General features: G+C 48.2%; 1 protein-coding gene across 8 annotated transcripts in view; it reads left to right on the top strand.

The window, feature by feature from the left end:
• The window catches only part of PACS2 (phosphofurin acidic cluster sorting protein 2), a 1,277,570-nt gene that overhangs the window by 577,065 nt on the left and 675,206 nt on the right, over positions 1-25,299 (top strand). For all 8 annotated transcript variants that reach the window (XR_014224766.1, XM_082242585.1, XM_082242586.1 and 5 more), the window contains one exon: positions 20,166-20,256. Coding sequence is in view for 7 of the 8 variants with exons in the window: in XM_082242585.1 (XP_082098711.1) it covers positions 20,166-20,256 (91 nt within the window). In the remaining variant the exon portion in view is untranslated. The remainder of the gene's footprint in view (positions 1-20,165; positions 20,257-25,299) is intronic.

Raw genomic sequence — 25,299 nt, forward strand, 5'->3', positions numbered from 1 at the left:
TGCTGCTTCGAGCATGCCCTTTTCAGGGTCCCACTCATCCTTAGACCCCCCGGGGTCTGAGGGGGAGGCTGAGGTGGAGGGTGTTGATACATCCTACCCAGGGTCACCTGAAGAACGGGCGACCATGGATGAGTTGATTATTTTGGTTAAGGATACCTTACATTTGGAGGATGAGCCCAGTCCGTTGTGTTGTGTCCTCATTCGGGACGCACAGGGCCCACAAGTCTGTGCAGGTTTTTCCCTGCCCAGCTGAATTTCATTACACTGTTAATGAAATGTGGCGCACGTTAAAACGTCCATTCCTGGTACCTAGTCGGTTCAAATTGCTTTATCCTTTTGCGCCGGCTACGGAATCGCGATGGTGTGTGCCTCCACAGGTAGATCACACTGTGGCCGTGCTGAACAAGGCTACCTTGGTTCCTACTGAGGATACCCCGGTTTTCCGGGATCCCACGGACCGGCGGTTGGAGTCTCTAGCACGCCATTCCTATACGGTGGCGGGTTCGTTGCTCAAACCCGTTTTCGCGTCCGTTATGGTGGCTCAGGCGGTGGCTGATTGGATTAAGATGCTTAGAAGCAACCTAGTGTTTGATGACGTGCCGCCTGCCCGACTGGATATGGTGGACCAGATCCACCAAGGAGTCATGTATTTGTGTGATGCAGCCCTGAATGAGGCCCCCTTGGTGGCTCGCCTCTCGAGTGTCACGGTACTTAACCGGCGACTGATATGGCTGAAGAGCTGGTCGGCCGACCAGTCCTTGCGGAAAACAGTTGATGATTTTCCCTATGCTGGCTCTCGCCTTTTTGGCGAGGCTGGTTTGGATACCCTGGTAAAAGGCGTCACGGGGGGCAAGAGCACTATGCTACCCAGAACCCGAAGAACAAGTCTTTCCGAGGCAAGCAGGGTTCTGCGCCTAGATCCAATCAGGGGTCCTTTCGTGCCTTTCGGAACCAATCCAAGGGCAAGCCCTTCAAGACCCAGGGCAACCAGAAGAAACCCTGGGCGGGTAAGCAGAAGACCGGCAATGCCGGCTCGGTGGGACAATCCGCCTCTGCCTGAAGGGGCGCCCTCACCCGTTTCTGGGGTGGGGGGACGTTTGCGCAGTTTCCTCCAGCCTTGGCTGCTCCGGATTTCGGACAGGTGGGTCCAGGAAATCGTTCGATCAGGTTACAAGATCGAATTCCTTTCCAGGCCGGCGGTCAGATTCTTTCCCTCCAATCTCCATCTGCTTCCGGGGCGTCTGCAGGACTTGCATCAAGCGGTGCAGGACCTGCTTGCTCAGGGGGTGATTGTCCCGGTGCCTCATCGGGACAGGTTTCGGGGGTTTTATTCGAATCTGTTCACTGTGCCCAGGAAGGAGGGCAAAGTGCATCCTATTCTGGACCTGAAAGCACTGAACCGCTTCGTGCGCGTTTGGAAGTTTCGAATGGAGTCTCTCCGTTCGGTAGTGGCCTCCTTGAGTCCAGGAGAATTCCTGGCTTCGATAGATCTGAAGGATGCGTACCTGCACATCCCCATCTTCAAGGGTCATCAGCGGTACCTTCGGTTCACTATCGCAGAGGACCACTACCAGTTTGTGGCGTTACCGTTCGGTCTCGCTTTGGCACCCAGGGTGTTTACCAAGGTGTTGGCACCGGTTCTGGGCCTGCTGCGGGCCCAGGGCATTGCGGTCCTGGGGTACCTGGACGATCTACTTCTGAGATTGCATGCCAGTCAGGATCTTGTGCGCGATCTGCCCATCACAGTACAGACGCTCCAGGAGTTCGGGTGGACCATCAACGTTCAAAAATCAGCGTTGTCTCCGTCGCTTCGCCTTCCCTATCTGGGAATGGTTCTGGACTCTGCTCAGGCAAAGGTATTCTTGCCGGAGGACAAGCTCCGGACTTTGCGGGACGAAATCAGGTCCCTCAGGGACAATCCGTCCTCGTCACTCAGGACCTGCATGCGGGGCCTGGGGTTGATGGTGTTGGCCTTCGAGGCGATTCCCTTTGCCCAGTTCCACACGCAGGCTCTCCAGACGGAGATCCTGGCCAGGTGGGACAGACTTCCTCAGTCCTTGGATCTGGATGTCTCCTTGAATCGCCAGACCAGATTGGCTCTTCTGTGGTGGATCCAGTCCCCGTCGGTGGCGGAAGGCAAGTCCTTCCGCCCGTTGGTGTGGACAGTGGTTACCACGGACGCCAGCCTGTCGGGCTGGGGTGGAGTCCTGGGCAACCTGTCTGCCCAGGGCACTTGGTCGGAGGAGGAATCCTCCCTCCCGATAAATGTGCTGGAACTACGAGCGATAAAACTCTGTCTCTTCCAGTGGTCAGACCGTCTCCAGGGCCTGCCTGTTCGCGTACAGACGGACAATGCTACCGCGGTGGCTTGCATCAACCACCAGGGGGGCACCAGGAGTGCTCGAGCAGCCCGGGAGGTGACCGATATTCTGTCTTGGGCCGAGACTCATGTCCCGGCGATCTCGGCAGTTCACATTCCCGGGTGTGGAGAATTGGCAGGCAGACTATCTGAGCCGCCAGACCCTGGACCAGGGGGAATGGTCCCTACACCCGGAGGTTTTTCAGATGCTGTGTGCGAAGTGGGGATCCCCAGACGTGGATCTGTTCGCATCCCGGCTAAATCGAAAGGTGGGAAGGTTCGTGGCAAGAACGCACGATCTGTTGGCGGACGCCTCGGATGTGTTGGTGGCCCCTTGGCATCAGTATCGTCTGATGTACGCCTTTCCTCCGATTCAGTTACTATCCCGGTTCCTTCGCAGATTGGTCTCGGAACCGCACATGGTGATTCTGGTGGCGCCGGACTGGCCTCGCCGGTCCTGGTACGCCAACATTGTTCACCTGGCAGTGGCGCCTCCGTGGCGTCTGCCTCTGCGGGAAGATCTCCTGTCTCAAGGTCCGATCTTCCATCCTGCTTCACAGTCGCTGGCTTTAACGGCCTGGCTGTTGAGACCCAGGTTTTGAAGGACAAGGGTCTATCTCCTGAGGTTATTCCTACCCTGATTAAGGCTAGAAAATCCTCCTCTGGTAAGATTTATTACCGTACCTGGAAAGCCTATTTCGCCTGGTGTGAGTCCAGGGGGTTCTCCCCTCGTTCTTACTCGGTGTCGAGAATTTTGGCTTTCCTCCAGTCTGGAGTGGATCAGCGCCTGGCGCTGGCCACAATAAAGGGCCAGGTGTCTGCACTGGCTGTTCTCTTCCAACGCCCTGTGGCGTCTCGTTCTTTGGTGCGCACCTTCATTCAAGGTGTGCGACATCTGGCTCCTCCCAGGAAGGAGCCTTTACCTCCATGGGACTTGAACTTGGTTCTGTCCGTGTTACAGCATGCTCCCTTTGAAAATATCAGGGAGATATCTTTGCCTCTGCTGTCGAAAAAGGTTGCTTTTCTAGTGGCAATCACTTCGGCTCGCAGGGTGTCAGAGCTGGCGACGTTGTCTTGCCGCTCCCCTTACTTGATCATCCACAAGGATAAGGTGGTTTTGAGACCACCCCCATCCTTCCTTCCCAAGGTGATCTCTGAATTTCACCTTAATGAGGACATTGTCCTGCCTTCGCTTTGTACGAAGCCTAAACATCCAAAGGAGATTGCGTTGCATTCCTTGGACGTTGTCAGGGCGATCAGGGTTTACCTGTTGTCTACGGAATCCTTTCGAAAGATGGATTCCCTCTTTGTCCTTCCTGAGGGACCTCGGAAGGGCATGGCTGCGTCCGCAGCAACTATTGCCAAATGGATCAGACGGACCATTGAGCAGGCTTACGCCTTGAAGGAACAGGTTCCGCCCTTCCCTGTTAAGGCGCACTCTACCAGGTCTTTGAGTGCATCTTGGGCCTATTGGCATCGGGCCTCGGTGGCCCAGGTGTGCAAGGCGGCGACTTGGTCGTCGGTGCACACCTTTTCCAAGTTCTACAAAGTAGACGTTCTGGCATCAGCTGATGCTTCTTTTGGCCCCAAAGTTCTCAGTGCAGCAGTGCCATGATGGACCCTTGAATTTTTCTCTGGGTCCCTGGCTGTTGGCATTTGCTTTCCTGGGTTGTTGCTCCTGTTGAGCATTGTTTTTTTCTGTTGCCCAGTTGGTTCTCTTACGGTGCATGTAAGATTCCTTTCTCTGATGTGGGTACTGCGTTGCCTTTTCTACGGTTGCGTCTCCCACCCCTCATGTCTATACTGCTTTGGGACATCCCAACAGTGAGGACTTAGAGGAGGCGGCGACTGTCGGAGGACGTAAGAGAAAACTGAATTTTTGTAAAATCTTACCTGTAAAATTCCTTTCTCTGAGTCCTCAGACAGTCGCCGCCCCCGCCCCTCTTTTGGGGTTCTTATTACCTACTGCTATGCTACCAAACTGAGTTGGGAGTGGTGATGCAGGGGGGGTATTGACCGGATGGGACAGCCCCCGTTGGTGTGTATATGCTAATGCCTTTTGTCTTTGGACTAAGTCTATATGCCTAGCTATTCCTACGGATAGGAAGACAATACCCAACAGTGAGGACGTAGAGGAGGCGGCGACTGTCGGAGGACTCAGAGAAAGGAATTTTACAGGTAAGATTTTACAAAAATTCAGTTTTTTTGGAGCAGTTCATTTTTCCAGCGGCCCTAGGTATACTAGAGCACTCTTGCAGAAGCCTGGAGAATATGGAAGCAAGGGTCAGTGTATGATCATTTTAGTATTTCTGGTCCTTTGCCTTTGGTAATTTATGTAAATTATGTATCAGTGCCGCCCACCAGTGCCCATTATTGCCCATCAGTGCCGCCTATCAGTGCTACCTATCAGTGCCACATATCAGTGCTGCATATCAGTGCCCATCAGTGCTGCATATTAGTGCCACCCTATCAGTGCCTCCTCATCAGTGCCTGTCAGTGCGACCTCATTAGTGCTCATCAGAGCAGTAAAAAACGTATCTATGTACAAAATGTTATAACAAACAAAAAGCTTTATAAAAAAAGCAACTTTTCTGTCTTTTTTTTTTATTTGTGTAGCAAAAGAAAAAAAAACCTTGCGGTGATGAAATACCACTAAAAGAAAGCTCTATTTGTGGGAAATAAATGACATAAATTTGGTTAGGTACAGTGTTGCATGACCACGCAATTGTCATTCAAAATTAACCAGCGCTAAAAGCTGAAAATAGGCCTGGGCAGGAAGGGGGTGAAAGTGCCCTGTATTGAAGTGGTTAATGTATTGCAGAAGTTAGGATAAATTCCCTGAGAAGCTGACCGTTCTTCTCCCTGGAATGATCATAGAGCCCCTATGATCCTTTTATATAGGATTACAGGTCTCTCCCCTGTGATCCTTCTATATAGGATTACAGGTCTGTATGGTCATTCCACAAGCCACGCCTCCCCCCCCACAGTTAGAAACACACCCCTAGGTACGCATTTAGCCACTTGATCACCCATAGTGTTAACCCTTTCCCTGCCATTGTCATTATCAGTGTCATTGTTACAGTAACAGTGCATATTTTTCTGTAGTAATGTCACTGGTCCCCCCAAAAATGTCAATCGGATCTGACCTGTCCGCCGCAATGTCCCAGTCCTGTAAAAAATCGCAGATCGGGGCCATTGCTAGTAAAAAAAAAAACAATAAAAATGACATAATTCTTTCCCGTAGTTAGTAGACACAATAACTTTTGTGCAAACCAATCAAAATATGCTTATTGCGATTTTTTTTTTCTACCATGTAAAATAATTTTGATTTTAAATTTTTTTTTTTTTTTTTTTTGGGAATGTGAAAAATATTGTTTTTTTTCCAGAATTGCAGCATTTTTTTTTTTTTGTTTATAGCGCAAAAAGTAAAGGTGATCAAATACCACCAAAAGAAAGCTCTATTTGTGGGAAAAAAATGACGTAAATTTTGTTTGGGTACAGCATTGCATGACCGTGCAATTGTCAGTTAAACTCACGCAGTGCCAAGTTGAAAAAAGTGTCCTGGTCATTAACGGGGGCAAATCCTTCCGGTCCTAAAGTGGTTAAAATCCCAACCAAGGAGGAGGTTCCTTTTTTATTTCTATTAGCATTCTTGAATTTTACCTTGGGAAACGGTAGGCATAGAGTCTCTGGATGAGTATTGCTGGCACAAGGAGGTCTGAATTAGTCTTACAAATATTATTTGGCTGCTTAACTCCACATCTGGCCTCTTGGCCCTCTGTACATCCTTGCAATAGATGGATGGTGATTGAATGTCTTTGGTAACGCCGATAACACACCAACGGTATGGTTTACTGGGATGAAAGTTAGCAATGATTAACTCTTGCCATCTATGCTTCATATCAGACAGATAGTTTGGGCGTATTGTAATGGCAAATTTTGGATGGTTTCCTTTGTAGGTAATCCAGTTTTACCTTTTAGCCTTGAGCATCAGATAACTTCTCCTTGGTAAGCTGGTTGGCATCTTCCATTTTCATGATATTATAAATCCCATATCAGGGAAGTTTCTTACTTTTCCTGAGTTACAGTCTAAATGTGCTTTGCCATCCTGGGCCTTATTCTCTTCTATCTCCAGATACCGTATTACGCTCAGATATTTGCTGATAAGCTTATGTTTTGCAAATTGGCTCCATTTTGAGAGAATATGCCTGGATGGCCCAAAACATCAACACCTCATCACAGACATACATCACTTATTTACATATTTTAAAAAACATGGCTATATGCTTAAATGAGAACGTACCTTGTGAAGTAGGGATCAACCTATATAGTTTTCTCTTACGTCCTCCGACAGTCGCCGCCTCTTCATATTCGTCACATATGGGGTATTAGACTTTGCTCCGAAGGAGTAGCTAGGCAACAGAATATGTTAACATTAAAGCTTTTAACATATCCCACCCTCAAGGGGTGGTCCCCTCAGTCAATACCCTCCTACTTCCTGCAACCATATCTCAGTTTCAATGTCTAGCTTGTCAGGAGTGGCTGGCTCTCTCTGTGCTGGGGCTTTGTGCCCCAGACTCTTTCTTCTTTTTTGATTTTTTGTTTGAGTTTTCTCTCTACCTTTACTTAGCTGTTCTTTTTGTCAGCATTAGTTAGTTCTTCGGATGAAGAGGATCATGCGGGCTGGGTCTCGGGCTGATCCCCCTGGTCGCAGGTCGTGGGTCAGTGGCTTCCCAGCCTGCCATCGAGCGTTCAGCCAGGTAACGCTCCTGGCACAGTGAACGACCCATCCCTGTTCGGTGCAGGGATGATTGGTGAGGTGGCTACCTCACTGGACGCTGTGCGGTTTCTTAACCCCCATTCTGTGCGTCTTGTATGCGACTCTCCCTGCCTCATGTGCAGCGGCTTGTTCGCCTGTGCGGGTCCCCCACGCCATTGTGAGGTAAGTGTATCTATGTGGGGACCTGTCTGTCTGGGGGGGTGTCAGTCTGGGACTGTGTAACCTGCCTCTGTTCTCACTGTTTGTCTCCCTATCACTCGGCTGCATGCTGTGGGCTGCAAGGGGGGGGGGGGGAGCTGTGTGACACTGTGTGTGTCAGCCTTGTCAGTGTGAGAAGCTTTGTGCTGTGGGGCATGTTTTGGGCATGTTTGGGCACTATACAGCGATCGCTGCGGCGATCTGACATGTTTTTTTATACATGGATGACATGTGTGCTTTACTGTACTGTGGAGCGGCGGTTTCGGCGCCAAACGGCGCCATTTTGCCTACACTCGCTCCGGCCGCATGTTCTACATGCATGGCGGCCATTTTCTTGTAGCCTCCCATAGGTTTTCATAGAGCGCCCTGGCAGCATCACTTCCTCTTCTCCAGGAACACCGATCGAGGCAGCAGCAGCGGCGAGGGTCTCCTCAGGTTATATCCTTCTTATCCATTGCCTGTGTCAGTTTTATTGTCCCTGTGGGGGTCTCATTGTGCTTGTGTGCGGTGCGGTGGGCTGCGCTCGCCGCGCTTGTTAAAGGGGCAGTTAACCCTTTATTATCCGGCATTTGTAATAGGGGCAATGGATTCTCAGGAGGGCAAATTTCCTACCGCCTTGGTGGAAAGCCAGGGGACCGCTGTTTCCCCCCCAGGGGGGGGATTTAGCCACTATTGTGGCTGGCCTTGCTGCTCAGGTGCAGATGCTGGTGGCTGCTCAATCTACTAAAAGACCCAGAGTTTCTCTTTCCTCTGATTCTGAGGGTGAAGGTGATGGGGCTGTTATGGCGGGGGCCTCCTTATCGGGGTCCCGCTCCTCCCTGGATCTAGTGGGGTCCGAGGTGGAGGCTGAAGTTGAAGGGGTTGATAATTCTCCCCCTGGCTCGCCTGAAGAGCTTGCAATCATGGATGAATTGATTGCTTCCATAAAACAAACGCTGCGTTTGCAGGATGAAGTGTGTCCCCCCCGCTGCCTTGGCGGCTTATGGGACGCAGAGAAGACGCAGGACGCCGCAGGTTTTTCCCTGCAATGATGATTTTCAGCGCGCTGTTAAGGAACAATGGCGCAATCTGCGCAAACCTTTTGCTGTACCAAGTAGGTTCAGGCTGCGTTATCCTTTCTCGCCTTCCACTGATGAAAGGTGGTGTGTGCCACCCCCAGTGGATCACGCAATTGCGGTTTTAAACAAATCCACTGCGATTCCTGCAGAGGATTCCCCTGTGTTCCGTGATGCCACGGATAGGAGATTGGAGTCTCTTGCCCGTCATACTTATTCTGTTACGGGTTCTATGCTTAAGGCTCTGTTTGCCTCTCTCATGGCGGCCCAGGCGGTCGCAAGTTGGACGCAGATGCTTAGGCGCGTCCTAGTGGCCGATTCGGCCTCGCCGGCGACCCTGGATATGGAGGATCAAATCCACCAGGGTGTCATGTATCTGTGTGATGCGGACTTGGACCTAGTCCCGTTGGCTGCACGTGTGCACAGCGTGGCGGTGTTGTCTCGCCGCCTGGTTTGGTTGAAATGTTGGTCGGTGGACCAATCTTCACGTAAGACCTTAGCCAATCTGCCTTATGATGGGTCTCGCCTTTTTGGGGAGTCCTTGGATGTGTTGATTAAGGGGATCACCGGAGGTAAGAGCACTCTCTTGCCCCATTTCCCCAAGGTTAAGGGGGCTTCTGGGAAGAAGCATGCTAATTTTCGGCCCCCTCAGGGGTCCTTTCGTGCCTTTCGGTCGCACTACAAGGGCAAACCGTTCAAAGGTCAAGGCTCTCAGAAGAAGCCCTGGTCTGGTAAACAGAAGTCCGGTCAATCCGGATCCGCAGCCCATAACAGTGCGGCCTGAAGGGGCGCCCTCACCCAGTTTTGGGGTGGGGGGACGCTTGCTCGGTTTTCTTCAGCCCTGGTTGGCCCGCGTGCGGGACAGATGGGTTCAGGAGATCGTTCGATCTGGTTACAAGATCGAGTTTCTCTCTCGGCCGGAGAGCAGATTTTTTCCCTCAAATCTTCAACTGTCTCCAGAGCGTTTACGGGACCTGCACCTGGCGGTGCGGGACCTGAGGGCTCAGGGAGTGGTAGTTCCGGTGCCTCATCGGGACAGATTTCGGGGGTTTTATTCCAATCTGTTCACCGTGCCCAGAAAGGAGGGCAAGGTTCGTCCAATTCTGGACTTGAAGGCTCTGAACCGCTCTGTGCGGGTTCGCAAGTTCCGCATGGAATCCCTGCGGTCGGTGGTGGCTGCCCTGGTTCCGGGGGAACTCATGGCCTCCATCGATTTGAAGGATGCGTATCTTCACATCCCCATTTTCGAGGGTCACCAGAGGTACCTTCGATTTGCCATTGCGGAGGATCACTACCAGTTCGTGGCGTTGCCTTTTGGCCTCGCCTCGGCTCCGCGGGTCTTCACCAAGGTGCTTGCACCGGTTCTGGCATTATTGAGGGCCCAGGGCATTTCTGTCCTGGGGTATCTGGACGACATTCTGGTTCGGTCTGCGACCAGCCAGGGTCTGGAGATGGACCTGTCTGTCACGATGCAAACTCTGCAGGAGTTTGGTTGGACGATAAATTTTCCAAAGTCGACACTGAGTCCGTCGGTTCGCCTTCCCTACCTGGGAATGATTCTGGACTCGGTGCAGGCGAAGGTCTTCCTGCCGGAAGACAAACTCAGAACTCTTCAGGAGGAAGTCAGGTCCCTCAGGGACGTTCCGCACTCGTCTCTGCGGACGTGCATGAGATGTCTGGGATTGATGGTCTCGGCCTTCGAGGCGATTCCCTTCGCCCAGTTTCACACGCGGGGTCTCCAAGCGGAGATCCTGTCCATGTGGGACGGGCGACCTCAATCTCTGGATCTTCAAATCTCGTTGAGTCATCGCACCAGAAGAGACCTTCTGTGGTGGCTCCAGTCCCCGATGGTGTCCGGGGGCAAGTCGTTTCGTCCTATCTCGTGGACGGTAATCACCACGGATGCCAGCCTGTCGGGCTGGGGTGGTGTTCTGGGCGTTCTGTCCGCCCAGGGGACTTGGTCGGAGGGGGAGTCCTCCCTTCCGATCAACATTCTGGAATTGCGTGCAATAAATCTCTGTCTTCATCGCTGGACGGACCGGCTGCAGGGCTGCCCGGTTCGGGTGCAGACGGACAATGCCAACGGCGGTGGCCTACATCAACCACCAAGGGGGCACCAGGAGTGCCCGAGCGGCTCGAGAAGTGGCCGACATTCTGTCTTGGGCCGAGACTCATGTCCCGGCGATAACGGCGGTTCACATTCCGGGGGTGGAGAACTGGCAGGCGGACTATCTGAGTCGCCAGACCCTGGATCAGGGGGAATGGTCTCTCCACCCGGCTGTCTTCCAGATGTTGTGCGCGAAGTGGGGTCTTCCAGATGTGGACCTGTTCGCGTCTCGTCTCAACAACAAGGTGAGAAGGTTCGTGGCAAGGACGCGCGACCCTGGGGCAGACGCGTCGGACGCGTTAGTGGCCCCGTGGCATCAGTACAGGCTGATGTACGCGTTTCCACCGATTCAGTTGCTGTCCAGGTTCCTTCGCAGGTTACACTCGGAACGCAGCACGGTGATTCTTGTGGCACCGGACTGGCCTCGCCGGTCCTGGTACGCAGACCTCGTGAATCTGGCGGTCGACGCCCCGTGGCGTCTGCCTCTTCGAGACGATCTCCTGTCTCAAGGACCGATATACCATCCTGCTTTACAGTCGCTCCCCAGAGGGTCTCTCCCCAGAGGTCGTTCATACCTTGATCAACGCGAGGAAGTCTTCCTCGGGGAAGGTTTATTACCGTACTTGGAAGGCCTATTTTGCCTGGTGTGAGTCCAGGGGGTTTTCACCCCGCACGTACTCGGTTTCCCGAGTGCTGTCCTTCCTTCAAACGGGTGTCGATCAGCGTTTGGCGCTGGCTACGATAAAGAGTCAGGTGTCTGCGCTGGCCGTTCTGTTTCAACGTCCCGTGGCTTCCAACTCCTTGGTTGGCACTTTTGTTCAGGGAGTGCGGCATCTGGTACCTCCTAGGAGGGATCCTCTGCCCCCTTGGGACTTGAATCTCGTTCTATCTGTGTTACAACGTGCTCCTTTTGAACAGATCAGGGAGATCTCGTTGTCTATGTTGTCCAAAAAGGTCACCTTTTTGGTTGCGATCACTTCGGCTCGCAGAGTGTCGGAGCTGGCGGCTTTGTCCTGCAAGTCTCCGTATCTGGTTGTTCATTTGGATAAGGTGGTCTTGCGACCTAATCCTTCTTTTCTTCCGAAGCGAGTTTCGGAATTCCATCTTAATGAGGATATTGTCTTGCCTTCGCTGTGCGCGAAGCCTAAACATCCAAAGGAGGTGAGATTGCATTCTTTGGATGTTGTTCGGGCGATAAGGGTTTACCTTAAATCGACTGAGTCTTTTCGAAAGACGGACTCCTTGTTTGTTCTTCCAGAGGGTCCTCGGAAGGGCATGGCGGCGTCGGCCTCTACCATCGCCAAATGGATCAGGCAGACCATTGAACAGGCCTATGCTTTGCAGGGGAAGGTTCCCCCTGTGCCTGTGAAGGAGCACTCTACTAGATCTTTGAGTACGTCTTGGGCCTGTCGTCATGGGGCTTCTGTAGCCCAGGTGTGTAAGGCGGCGACCTGGTCGACCGTGCATACTTTCACAAAATTCTACAAAGTAGATGTTCAGGCATCGGCGGATGCTTCCTTTGGCCGCAAGGTTCTTAGTGCGGCAATTCCCTAGGGTCCCTTGTTGGGGACATCTGGCTGTTGGGATAAGTTTTTTATCCCCTGGTTATTTGTCTTTTCCTGGGTTGTTGCTCCTGTTGAGCACTTGTTTTTCCTGTAGCCCAGCTGGTTTCCTTCCTTTGGTAAGGTTCCTTTCTTTGATGCGGAGACTGCGTTGCCTTTCGGCGCGGATGCGTTTCCCACCCCTCATGTTTGCACTGCTTTGGGACGTCCCCATATGTGACGAATATGAAGAGGCGGCGACTGTCGGAGGACGTAAGAGAAAACGGAATTTTTGTAAAATCTTACCTGTAAAATTCCTTTCTCTGAGTCCTCCGACAGTCGCCGCCCCCGCCCCTCTTTTGGGGTTTGGTTGTATACTCTACTGCTATTCCACTGAAACTGAGATATGGTTGCAGGAAGTAGGAGGGTATTGACTGAGGGGACCACCCCTTGAGGGTGGGATATGTTAAAAGCTTTAATGTTAACATATTCTGTTGCCTAGCTACTCCTTCAGAGCAAAGTCTAATACCCCATATGTGACGAATATGAAGAGGCGGCGACTGTCGGAGGACTCAGAGAAAGGAATTTTACAGGTAAGATTTTACAAAAATTCCGTTTTTTCAGGGCCGATACCAATTTTTCCGGTCACCCTTTTGGCCGATAGCCGATATTAGGTGACGATATTCTATACTGTACATTTAAAGTTTTGAAAAATCAACACCATTTTCAACACAAATTTGGTACTGAACATGTTAATGTTTATTAAAATTTTTAACATTAGGGGTTGTACTTCACACCATACCTGCCTGCATAAAAAATTATAGGAAAACCGCACAGATTTCACTTGAAGAGATATGCTTTACCTCAGTTTTCATGCGTGATTCAGTCAGTTTTCATGCACCTTGTGTGGTGTGAACACTGAACAGGGCACATAGAGAAGAAGAGTAAAGAGAAGAACCATTGTTTTTTTGTGCACTTGCAGAACGTGTGCAGCAAAACAGACGTCTCTGTCTATATCATGGTGTGACTGAACGAACAAGGCCTAGAAGTAGACAACTGTGAAACATAAAGTGCTTGAAAAATAACTTATTAAAGGCTTCCCAAAACATAGAAAAATTGCATAAACTGCTGCAGTGCACTCACTGCAATGAATACATTTAAATAACTACTGCAGTGCAAAAGCTAGACAGTGGACACTACACTTCAATACTCCCAGTTAAGTAGAATAATATTATAGTGCAGAAAGCATAATATTTCACCATGTTCACCTGTTAAACAGCTTCTGTTTCTTTTTTTTCATAAATTGCTGCTACTTTTCTAAAAACACGCTTGTTACTGAGGAAGGAGGAGCAGAGAGGTATGTTCTAGCAGGAGAGGCAAGTCTTTTGTAGCATGCTTCATTTTATTTCAACCACTGAAGAGGATCACCACTTCTTCTGTCAATTACTGGTTCCTTCAAATAGAGATGAAGTTCATCATCCAGGCTAATTATTGCAGATTCAGAAGAATCCTCCGCATTAGGCCCCAATAAAACACTGAACATGGCATCAATTCGACCACGGTGAAGAAGATACTCTTCGGTCCATTGTCTTTTTGGACATTTGTCTGTTTTTTGCAGCATCCTGCTCTTCCAGATTAGAAACATGCTCTTCCTGACTTGACATTTCGGCAGGAATCTCCTGCACCTCCTGTTGAATATCTTCTGTCATCCATTTTTTGCCTTGGCTAAAACATCATCAGAACAGCAAGCATGATTCTTGTATCGAGGATCCAAAAGACATGCCAACACAACATTTTTATTCTCTTCTTGCTTCTCAAAACGTTTGGTGAGGCTGTCCCTCGTGACCTGCCTACATGTTTTAATGCTACGTGTGTTTATTCGCTTGAAGTAGCACCTTCAGCACTCTCACACATGGGATGACAGATGACACAGATGAGTCGTAATAACTCACCTCTAGTGTCACTTCCTCTATGGGGAGGAGGGTCTCAATGACATTGGATACAATGTCCCACTGATCAGCAGTAGGACAAGAATATCCTCCATATTCACCTGAATAGATGGTAAGAGCTTACAACTGTTCCAGCATTCTTTGCAGCATGTGAAGTGTTGAGTTCTATCGTGTTGGAACAGCCTGAATCAAGTTGTTATTGGGTAAGCCAAGGTCTTCCTGAATGCACCTCAGTTGTTGCTTGGCAAGGATTGAATGATGGAAATGGCTTGCGCACCTCTTTAGCCTGCCAATTATATCAATCAAAGCTCTCTGGCTTGACAGACCATTATTTACCACAAGTTGCAGGGGTGTGTGCCATGCAGCTGCGGTCTGACACATCAGCAAGTCTCATTCCTTTCACCATGTTTGCTCAGTTGTCTCGAAGCACAAGCATCACTCGGTCTTTGTTTATTCCCCAGTCTTCAAGCATGCCTAGAAACATTTATCTAATGTACTCCCCAGTGTGGGATCCTTGCATCACTTTTGTATTTAACAATTGCCTTTTTATCCATCCGCTGTCAATGAAGTGGCATTTAAGACTCATCAGTGACTCAGTTTGTCCTGACCAGCAGTCAGTCATGAATGAGATTGAGTTTCCAGCATTCTCTGGTTGCAGCATAGTCTTTACTTTCTCAACTACCTTTTGGTGAATCTTTCCCAGCATTTCGGTTTGATAATATTTTTCACTCTTCAGTGTGTAGCTTGGCTCAGCTATTGACATCAACCGCCTAAATCCAGAGTCCAACACCCATTGTAAATGGCTGATTATCAGTGACCATCATCTCTGTGATGACTCTCTCCAGCAGTTGGGATCTTCCAATCCGAATTTAGCCACCTGTTTTTTTTCTGAAACATACAGCTGCAAGAAAAAGTATGTGAACCCTTTGGAATGATATGGATTTCTGCACAAATTGGTCATAAAATGTGATCTGATCATCATTATCATCTAAGTCACAACAATAGACAATCACAGTCTGCTTAAACTAATAACACACAAAGAATGAAATGTTGCCATGTTTTTATTGAACACACCATGTAAACATTCACAGTGCAGGTGGAAAAAGTATGTGAACCCTTGGAATTAATAACTGGTTGAACCTCCTTTGGCAGCAATAACTTCAACCAAACATTTCCTGTAGTTGCAGATCAGTTGTGCACAATGTTCAGGAGTAATTCTTGACTATTCCTCTTTACAGAACTGTTTCAGTTCAGCAATATTCTTGGGATGTCTGGTGTGAATCGCTTTCTTGAGGTCATGCCACAGCATCTCAATCGGGTTGAGATCAGGACTCTGACTGGGCCACTTCAGAAGGCGTATTTTCTTCTGTTTAAGCCATTCTGTTGTTGATTTACTTCTATGCTTTGGGTCATTGTCCTGTTGCAACACCCATCTTCTGTTGAGCTTCAGCTGGTAGACAGATGGCTTTAAGTTCTCCTGCAAAATGTCTTGATAAACTTGGGAATTCATTTTTTCTTCGATGATAGCAATCCATCCAGGCCCTGACGCAGCAAAGCAGCCCCAAACCACGATGCCCCCACCACCATACTTCACAGTTGGGATGAGGTTTTGATGTTGGTGTGCTGTGCCTCTTTTTCACCACACATAGTGTTGTGTGTTTCTTCCAAACAACTCAACTTTGGTTTCATCTGTCCACAGAATATTTTGCCAGTACTGCTGTGGAACATCCAGGTGCTCTTGTGCAATCTGTAAACGTGCAGCAATGTTTTGTTTGGACAGCAGTGGCTTCCTCTGTGGTATCCTCCCATGAAATCCATTCTTGTTTAGTGTTTTACGTATTGTAGATTCGTTAACAGGGATGTTAGCATTTGCCAGTGACTTTTGTAAGTCTTTAGCTGACACTCTACTACTTCTTCACCTCATTGAGCAGTCTGCGCTGTGCTCTTGCAGTCATCTTTACAGGACGGCCACTCCTAGGGAGAGTAGCAGCAGTGCTGAACTTTCTCCATTCATAGACAATTTGGCTTACCTTGGACTGATGAACAGCAAGGCTTTTGGAGATACTTTTATAACCCTTTCCAGCTTTATGCAAGTCAACAATTCTTAATCGTAGGTCTTCTGAGAGCTCTTTTGTGCGAGGCATCATTCACATCAGGCAATGCTTCTTGTGAAAAGCAAACCCAGAACTGATGTGTGTTTTTTATAGGGCAGGGCAGCTGTAACCAACACCTCCAATCTCATCTCATTGATTGGACTCCAGTTGGCTGACATCTCACTCAAATTAGCTCTTGGAGATGTCATTAGTCTAGGGGTTCACATACTTTTTCCACTTGCACTGTGAATGTTTACATGGTGTGTTCAATAAAAACATGGCAACATTTCATTCTTTGTGTGTTATTAGTTTAAGCAGACTGTGATTGTCTATTGTTGTGACTTGTATGATGATCAGATCACATTTTATGACCAATTTGTGCAGAAACCCATATCATTCCAAAGGGTTCACATACTTTTTCTTGCAGCTGTATCTGTTGTTGTTGTCTGGGATAGTGGAGGTATTTCACTTTGATTCAGTTTGTTTTTTCTGTGCTGCATTATATAATTCAACATGATGTACTCTTAGATGGGCCCAAAGATTTGATGTATTTTTGGTTTTTGCAGTTGCTGATCCCATACTCACATTGTTTGTGCATGTGTTGCACACTGCTGCTTATCCTGGGGATGGTTGAGACGAGAAATAGTTCCAGACCACACTTTTACTTTTTCTGTCTGCATCCATCTCAATTGCAATTTGAAAGAGAGTTTATACTGAATAAGATTTAAAAAAACTCTCTGGCTGGCTGTCACCGTGCTGTGGGTGGCTGGCTGGCACAGGGGCTGTGGGTGGCTGGCTGGCACAGGGGATGTGGGTGGGTGGCTGGCACAGGGGCTGTGCCTGACTGGCTGGCACAAGGGCTGTGGATGGCTGACTGACACAGGGGCTGTGGGTGGCTGGCTGGCACCCTGTTGTGAGTGGCTGGCACCCTGCTGTGGGTGGCTGGCACCCTGCTGTGGGTGGCTGGCTGGCACCCTGCTGCTGTGGGTGGCTGGCTGGCACTCTGCTGTGGGTGACTGGCTGGCATTCTGCTGTAGGTGGCTGGCTGGCACCCTGCTGTCTGTGGCTGGCTGGCACAGAGGCTGTGGATGGATGGATGGCACTCTATTGTGGGTGGCTGGCTGGCATTGTGCTGTGGGTGGCTGACTGGCTGGCACCCTGTTGTGGCTGGCTGGAATCCTGCTGTGACTGGCTGGCACCCTGGTGTTGGTGGCTGGCACAGAGGCTTTGGGTGGCTGGCTGGCACCCTGCTGCTGTGGGTGGCTGGCACCCTGTTGTGGGTGACTGGCTGGCACCCTGTTGGTGACTGGCTGGCACCCTGCTGTGGCTGGCTGACACCCTGCTGAGGGTGGCCGGCTTGCACAGGGGCTGTGGGTGGCTGGCTGGCACCCTGCTGTGGCTGGCACCCTGTTGTGGCTGGCAGGCACCCTGTTGTGGCTGGCTGGCTGGTTGGCACCCTGTTGTGGGTGGCTTGCTGGCACCCTGTTGTGGGTGGCTGGCTGGCACAGGGGCTGTGGGTGACTGGCTGGAACCCTGCTGTGGGTGGCTGGCTGGAATCCTGCTGTGGGTGGCTGGCTGGCACCCTATTGTGAGTGGCTGGCTGGCTTTCACAGGGGCTGCGGGTGGGTGGCTAGCTGGCGTTTCCTCCATGTTGTGCACTTTCCAAAACAAGGGAGGCGGCCTAAGAAGCCAGAATGTGCAGGCCCAGTGCGTGGAGGCACGTGGCGCAACATACGCAATGACGTGTGCTCTGTGCACAATATCGGTAACAGGTTTGGGCAATCTCGTGACTATAACGGAACCGCAACCTACACTGTGTTTGTGGGCTTCCGTCAGAATACCCCTTCCTTCAGTCATGAACATAGACATTAGATATTCTAGCTGCCCCCCAGACAAAACTAGCTGAGAGTCGCTTGTATAGATCTGAAACCTTTCTGGAACAGACTCACACACAATATATACCACACACAGGTCAAGTGCCTGATTACATTATCCCATGCAGATTACATTGTGTACAGAAATATAATTAACCTGAGCTAGTTACCTAGCCATCTGGGCCGAAAAACAATAGTTGAGGTAATTAACAATTAACAATGGGACAGACATGCTTAACAGAAAACACATCATACCTTAATACACAGACAATAGCAGAAGACCACCAGTAACAGACTGTCCATCTCTTAAATTGAAAACCATGGAACAGAGGCCAATGTGACCAGCTCTTTCAATGAACATGTTCAGAATCAAACAGGCCAGGAATAGTCTCCATATGTTTATTGAGATATATAGTTGATAAATATTACTGTCCTATTTGAAGTAATCCAAACCATGTTCTCAGTGTCCATTTAGCTGTCCATTATTTTCTTGGTCACCCTGTGCCCCTAATAGATACAAGGTGACTTACACATGAGGGGCCTAGGGAGCTGAGAGAGGGATTTCCCAACCTCTCTAAGGTAAGCTGGGCTCCACAGGCCCCCCAACCAAAGTGACTCCTATCACAGCGACCGATACTTCAAAAAAACTGAATATTGGCCTCCGATAATCGGCCCCATCAATAATCGGTCGATCCCTATTGGGAAAAACAATAAAACTTGAGGAGTGGCAAGCTATCTGGAAAAATGCAAATAAAACATCTTTATGTACCCTTTATGAAGAGAAACAATATAACATTTTGTTTCCCTGGTACCTTACCCCTGAAACACTACATTCTATCAACCCTACTTTATCATCTACATGCTGGCGATGTAGTGAATCAGTGGGAACACTATATCATATATACTGGGAATGCCCAAAAGTCCATCCATTTTGGGAGACCACTAGATCTTTATTGCAGCTGCTCTTTGATCTTTCGCTTCCACAGGACCCAGTACATTTCTTACTTGAGCTTCCTCCACCAAACAGAACCAAAACTGCTGTCAGGCGATTAACCATGTGTCTGGTTGCTTTGAAAGAGGAACAGTCATTGCCCTCGTCTCATGTGTGTATATATATATATATATATATATATATATATATATATATATATTCATGACGTTTATAATATAGAATATTTAACTGCTTGTTTAAATGATAAAATTTCACGATTTAACAAGATCTGGCTTCCCCTTGGCATAATTTGGAACCACAATCACATCCTTAAACGTCACAATAGGAAGCTGTACTACTCTTTCCACCATGGATCTCATCCATTTTTTACAGCAATAGGCCAATATGGGTTGATAGTTTTCTAGACATGATTGTTTTCTTTGTTATACAGCTTTCATGCATTTGATATGTATATTTAGCCTGATTTAGCCCATTCTTTCTGGAATGTGCCCCGGCTTATGGAAGTTCCTTTGGACATTGTTATCCATTGTGTATTGTTTTCTAGGTGCATATGCTACCTCATTTTCACTTTTTGTAATGTTGTATCTTATTGTTTAATGTCTATAATATACAGCTTAAATCAAAAAGATAGTTTAAAAAAGAGAGCTAAAGCTTTGTCTTAATGTAGGGGGAATGCTTAGCAAACAGAGATTGTTTAGACAAGGAAAATATGGCCCAGGATCATGTAACATACAATGTAGAATACAGAGTGCATTGGTTGTAAATGTCCATTACATTTCTGGTCTGTAAATGCAAATAATGGTCTGTTAATATACTACATTTATTTATTAAATTGTGGAATATTTAGGTTTGAGACTCCCAAGATACTCCAGCAAGAAGGTCTTACCGCTGTGGATCCTCTAAGATCTAAAACCAAAGGCTGATTTAACCCGGTTACATGAATTAAGACCGTTTAGGCACAACTGATGATTTAATTTATGAAAACTATAAATTTTCAGACAGGAAATAATTCATACCGACAGAGAGAGCTAGCACAGTTGCAGTGGAGGATACTGAAAAGGAGTGTCACTCCTAGCCTGAGTGGAGGTTCCCAAGCTTTTATATAATTTATGTGTTTGTTATATGCTTGTAGTATATTTTTTCAACTACAATTCAAACTAAGATTTCTATTTTTATCTAGCTATTTTAGGTAAAGTGACATTTTTTCAAACTTTAGTTCATTTCGTTTTCTTGTTTCCTCTTATTTTTTTCCTGTAGGCCTTATTTTGAGGGTCTTTCACACTCCAGCTCTCAAACAGAAATCGGCAGTTTGCACAGTATGAGAAGTCAGAAAGACTTACCCAGCCCCGTAAGTAGCTGCATCTGATAAAAAGGCTTCATGTGCTAATTATAGCACTTGTGGTACTGAATATAATATCATGTAAAGAAATGTTTTTATATGTATGAGTATAGTGTACTTTTTATTTGTGTGTGTGTGTATCTATATAAATTAGGGACATTTTTTCATTGATTACCCTAAGGTCCTGCTAGCTGCTCTGCATGCTCTTGTAGAGTGTGCTTTGACTTCCGAGGGCAGCGGAGGCCCAAAATTCTGTACGCAATTTGGATTGTTTTGACAATCCAGGAGGACATGACCTTAGGTGGAATAGCCAGACCTCTCTTTGATCCTTTGGGGAAGACAAAAAGATGATCCTGCCTTAGTCTGATCTAGATAGGTTGATAGGGAGACAACTAAATCCAGCTTTTTTCATTCATCCTCTGACCTATCCTGTGGAAAAGCTGGGAGAACTGACTGCCAATTCATGTGAAATTAAGTTGCAACATTTGGTAGAAGATTTTAAACTGGTCTTAGCACAATTCTGTCTGGAACAATCAAACAGTATGGCTCTTTAGAAAGCGCACAACTCAGACACTCTCCTCGCAGATGCAATAGCTGTCAAAAAAAGTCCTCAATGTTAGAAGAAATAAGGAACTTGTGGAGACTGGATCAAATGTGGGAGCTAACAAAGAAGCCTTTAAGACCAACAACAAATCCCATTTGGTGAAAAAATAGTTAATTGGCGACCTATTCTTCATTGCTGCCTTTTAAAAACAGATATCTCAAGGGTCAAAGACCCACCTCTTACCCTCTCCTCAATTGGCAATCTTAAACCTAGGTCTAGAGGAAATTCCCAGCCAAATACGTTTAGTAACTACATATATACTTATTGCGGCTAGACTCACGATTGCCAAAAATTGGAAAGCCCAAATAGCTCAGAGCCCCCCCGGAATGATCGCCATTACTAAACTTCACCACTCATTTGAGCGCACTTTGGCGGTTTGGGGGGGGGGGGGTTCACTTCCTTTGACTCACTTTGAGAACCATGGTCTACTTGGCTCGACAAATGTTAAGGCAGCTTTATGGTATCACTCGCTGAATGTTACTGGTTATTTGAGTATTATCTGCTGTGCCACTTGATGACACTATTAATGTTTATTACTATTATTTTACTGCTATATTATTTTACCTGCCAATTTCTTTGCGCATGTATCCACCCATAGCAGTACCTTCATTTGTTATTTAATCCTAATGATAAATATCTAATTAAAAAAAAAAGGCCCACCTCTTGTTTGACTGGACTCTTAACGAATTGTAGGCTAAGCCACTTTCTAGACCTCTTAGTAGAAATTCCAGGATATTGGAAACTGAAGGAGACATGGGATTCCAAATCTGTTCAGCAGAGACACGCAAAAAGGCCTTTCATACCCGATGATAGGTTGCGTTGGTTGTTTACTTTCAAGCCTGTAATAAGGTGCCTACTTCACCTTCTCAATTTCCATGTCATTAAATTCAGCCTCTCGGGGTTCGGATGACATTCCTGTAGCAGGAGATCGCCTGTACACTTCAGACTGGCTCTGCTCTCCCTAATATCGGGCGATGGTGAGTCTATTGGGATCCCTGTAGGTCGTTCCCTCACTCTGCTATATTGCAGCTTTTTTTGCAGTATTCCTAAAGTGACACTGCGCTGTCCCCGGGTTAACATGGAGTCCCAGGAGCAATTATCACCTACTGATCCCCTTTTTGGTGTTGCGGGGACCTCTGGGTTTGCAACCCTTGTCTGCTCTAATGGCGTTTTTTTTTTTTTTTTTAAACTCTGGTGTCAAAAGTTGCTATGGTCCTAAAAAAGAGGACTAGTAAAAAGCACCCACTGCCCTCACTTGCCTCATCTGTATCCTCAGATTCTGAGGTTGATATGGCCGCCACGGACGCAAGTATCCCTGAGGGGTATGCGTCATCGCACTCTGATTCTGATGGCGAGGATGATATATCCCTCATCTGCAGCCGCACGGGAAAAAACGCTGGTGGAGGCACTTATAGTGTCAGTGCAGGAAACTCTAAAAATGGCAGATGATTTTACAGCGTCAGGGACAAAGGAGTCTTTTTGGCACCTGCAAAACCCAGAGTTGGCCAAGGTTTTCCCTTGTCCGGAACTTTTTGAGAAAATTCACAGAACAGAGGTGGCGCCTTAAACATATGTTAGTGGTGCCAAAGCATTTTATGAGACGCTATCCCTTTGCGGACGCTGTGATAAAAAAATGGACCGTTCCATTGAAGGTGGACCACCAGTCTCCAGACTGAATTAATCCACTATGATCCTGGTGGGGGAGCCTCCGGTCTTTAAAGACCCTGTTGATAGAAGGATGAGGCTCTGTCCCGCCACTTACATGTGATAGTGGGCTCAATACTTAGACCGGGCTTCACGATCGCACTGGTGTCCCAGACCATTAGGGAATGGGCAAAGCTCTTGAACAGTGATTTGGAAGGGAGACAGCTTCCCCCTGACTTTGTAGGACTGGTGGACAAAATGCTCCAAGGTTTAAAATTTATATGTGATGCGACTTTAGATGCGGCCCCCCCTTGTGGCTAGATTATTTGCGGTAGGGGTAACCATGAGACTCATAAAAAGCTGGTTAGAGGACCAGGCTTACAAAAAGGCTCTGTCAGACCTGCCCTTTACAGAGGATCGCTTGTATGGTTCTTCTTTGGATCAAGGCTCTTACTCTGCATGAAGGGGCGCCCTCATCCGTAATTGGGGTGGGGGGATGTCTTCATTTCTTTCCGAAACCATGAACCTTCTTGATTCAAGGCGAAGGGGTCCACAAACTGATTCAGGTCTTGACCGTCGGACAGATTCTTCGAACCCAATCTACGCCTATCTCCAGACCAGTTAAGGGATCTACGAGAAGCCGTACAAGACTTGCTGTTGCAGGGGTGATTGGGCCGGTTCCCTCTCGGGAATGCTTTCAAGGGTTTGACTCAAACCTGTTCACTGTACTGAGGAAAGAAGGCAAGTGCGTCCTATCTTGGACCTCAAGGCTCTGATCCACTTTGTGCGAGTACAGATGTTTCGAATGGAGTCCATTCGCACGGTAGTGGCGTACCTACACCAAGGAGACCTTTTGACCTCTATTGATATCAAGGACGCCTAGCTTCACATCCCTATTTATTCTGGACTTCAGCGTTTCCTTCGCTTCATTGTGGGCAAGGAGCATTATCAATTTGTGGTATTACCCTTTGGTCTCGCCTCCGCTCCCAGGGTCTTCACCAAAGTGTTGGCTCCGGTATTGATATTACTGCAACAGCAGGGGATTGTGGTACTGGGATACCTGGATGATCTCCTCTTAGGAGCAGATTCCCATTCAGCCCTGCTGGCCAAATTAACCATCACTGGATGTCAGCCTGTCCGGTTGGGGGGGGGGGGGAGTACTTGGAAAGATGTATGTCCAGGTGACCTGGACTCTAAAGGAGTCCAGACTGCTGATCAATATTATGAAATTCGGAGCAATAAAGCTTTGCTTGATTCACTGAACAAATCACTTTTGAGGGTGTCCAGTTCGGATCGAATCAAACAATGCAACTGCCTTGACTTGCGTCAATCATCAAGGGGGCACCAAGAGTGTCCTGGTGGCTCAAAAGGTAGCCAAGATCCTAATATGGGCAGAAAACTTTGTTCCAGCCCTATCCAGCATGCATAGCCCTGGAGTGGAGAATTGGCAGCCAGATTACCTGAGTTGTCAGGTGTTGGATCAGGGAAAATGGTCCCTTCACCCGGAGGTGTTTCACCTGCTGTGTGTGCGTTGAAGGACTCCCGATGTGGATCTGTTGGCCTCTCGGCTCAACAGGAAGGTACAGAGGTTTGTAGCCCGTTCTCCGAATTCTCTGGCAGACGCCTCACACGCACTAGTGGCTCCTTGGGGACAGTATCAGCTGATCTATGCGTTTCCCCCACTAAAACTGCTGCCGAGGCTTCTGCGCAGGAGAGAGGTGGAAGGGACTCCGGTAATTCAGGTGGCTAAAGACTGACCTCGCTGGTCTTGGTACGCTGATCTGGTGAGATTGGTCGCCGATGCTCCTTGGAGAATTCCTCTCATGGAAGATCTGCTGTCTCAAGGGACGATCTTCTATCCTGCTTTACAGTTTCTGGCTTTAACGGCGTGGTTGTTGAAAGCCGGGTATTGAAGGATAGGGTCTTATCTGTGCATCTGCGCTTATTTTCAGTGGCTCAGATATTGACTTTCCTCCAAAGAGGGGTTGAACAGCGGTTGGCCTTGGGTACTATCAAAGGCCAGGTGTCGGCTGTAGTTGTGTTTTTTCAACGCCCTTAGCCCACGTATTCTTTGATTTGCACTTTTATTCAGGGTGTTTGCCACATGACTCCCCCGATACGGTCCCCGTTACCCATGTGGGATCTTAACCTGGTACTGTCAGTTCTTCAGAAACCTCCTTTTGAATACATTAGGGAGATTCCTCTGCCTACACTGTCACAGAAGGTAGCCTTTTTAGTGGCTATTACTTCTGCGTTCAGAGTGTCAGAATTGCCGATGCTATCCTGCCGCTCACCTTATCTGGTGGTCCACAGAGACAAGGTGGTACTTCAACCTAATCAGTCGTTTCTTCCTAAGGTCGTCTCGGATTTCCATTTAAATGAAAACATTGTGCTGCCTTCATTATGTGCTAAGGCCAAGCATCCTAAAGAGTTTTCCTTGTATTCCTTGTATGTGGTTAGGGTAATCAGGGTTTACCTGGCGACTACTGAGTCCATCGGAAAATCAGACTCACTTATGTCCTCACGGACGGACCTCGGTAAGGATTGGCTGCGTCTGCTGCGACCATATCCAGATGGATCAGGCAGACGGTGCTACAGGCTTATTCAATTAAGGGGCAGGTTCCACCTTTCCCTGTGAAAGAGCATTCTGCTAGGGCACAGAGTACCTAGTGGGCTTTTCGATGTCATTGATACAAGTTTGCAAGGCGGCAACTTGGTAGACTGTGCTCACATTCACAAAATTCTAAAAGGTAGATGTGTTTGCATCTTTGGATGCTTCTTTTGGCCGCAAGGTTTTTGCTTTT

The sequence above is a fragment of the Pelophylax lessonae genome (assembly GCF_965119305.1).
Source record: "Pelophylax lessonae genome assembly, chromosome: 13".
Lineage (NCBI taxonomy): Eukaryota > Metazoa > Chordata > Amphibia > Anura > Ranidae > Pelophylax > Pelophylax lessonae.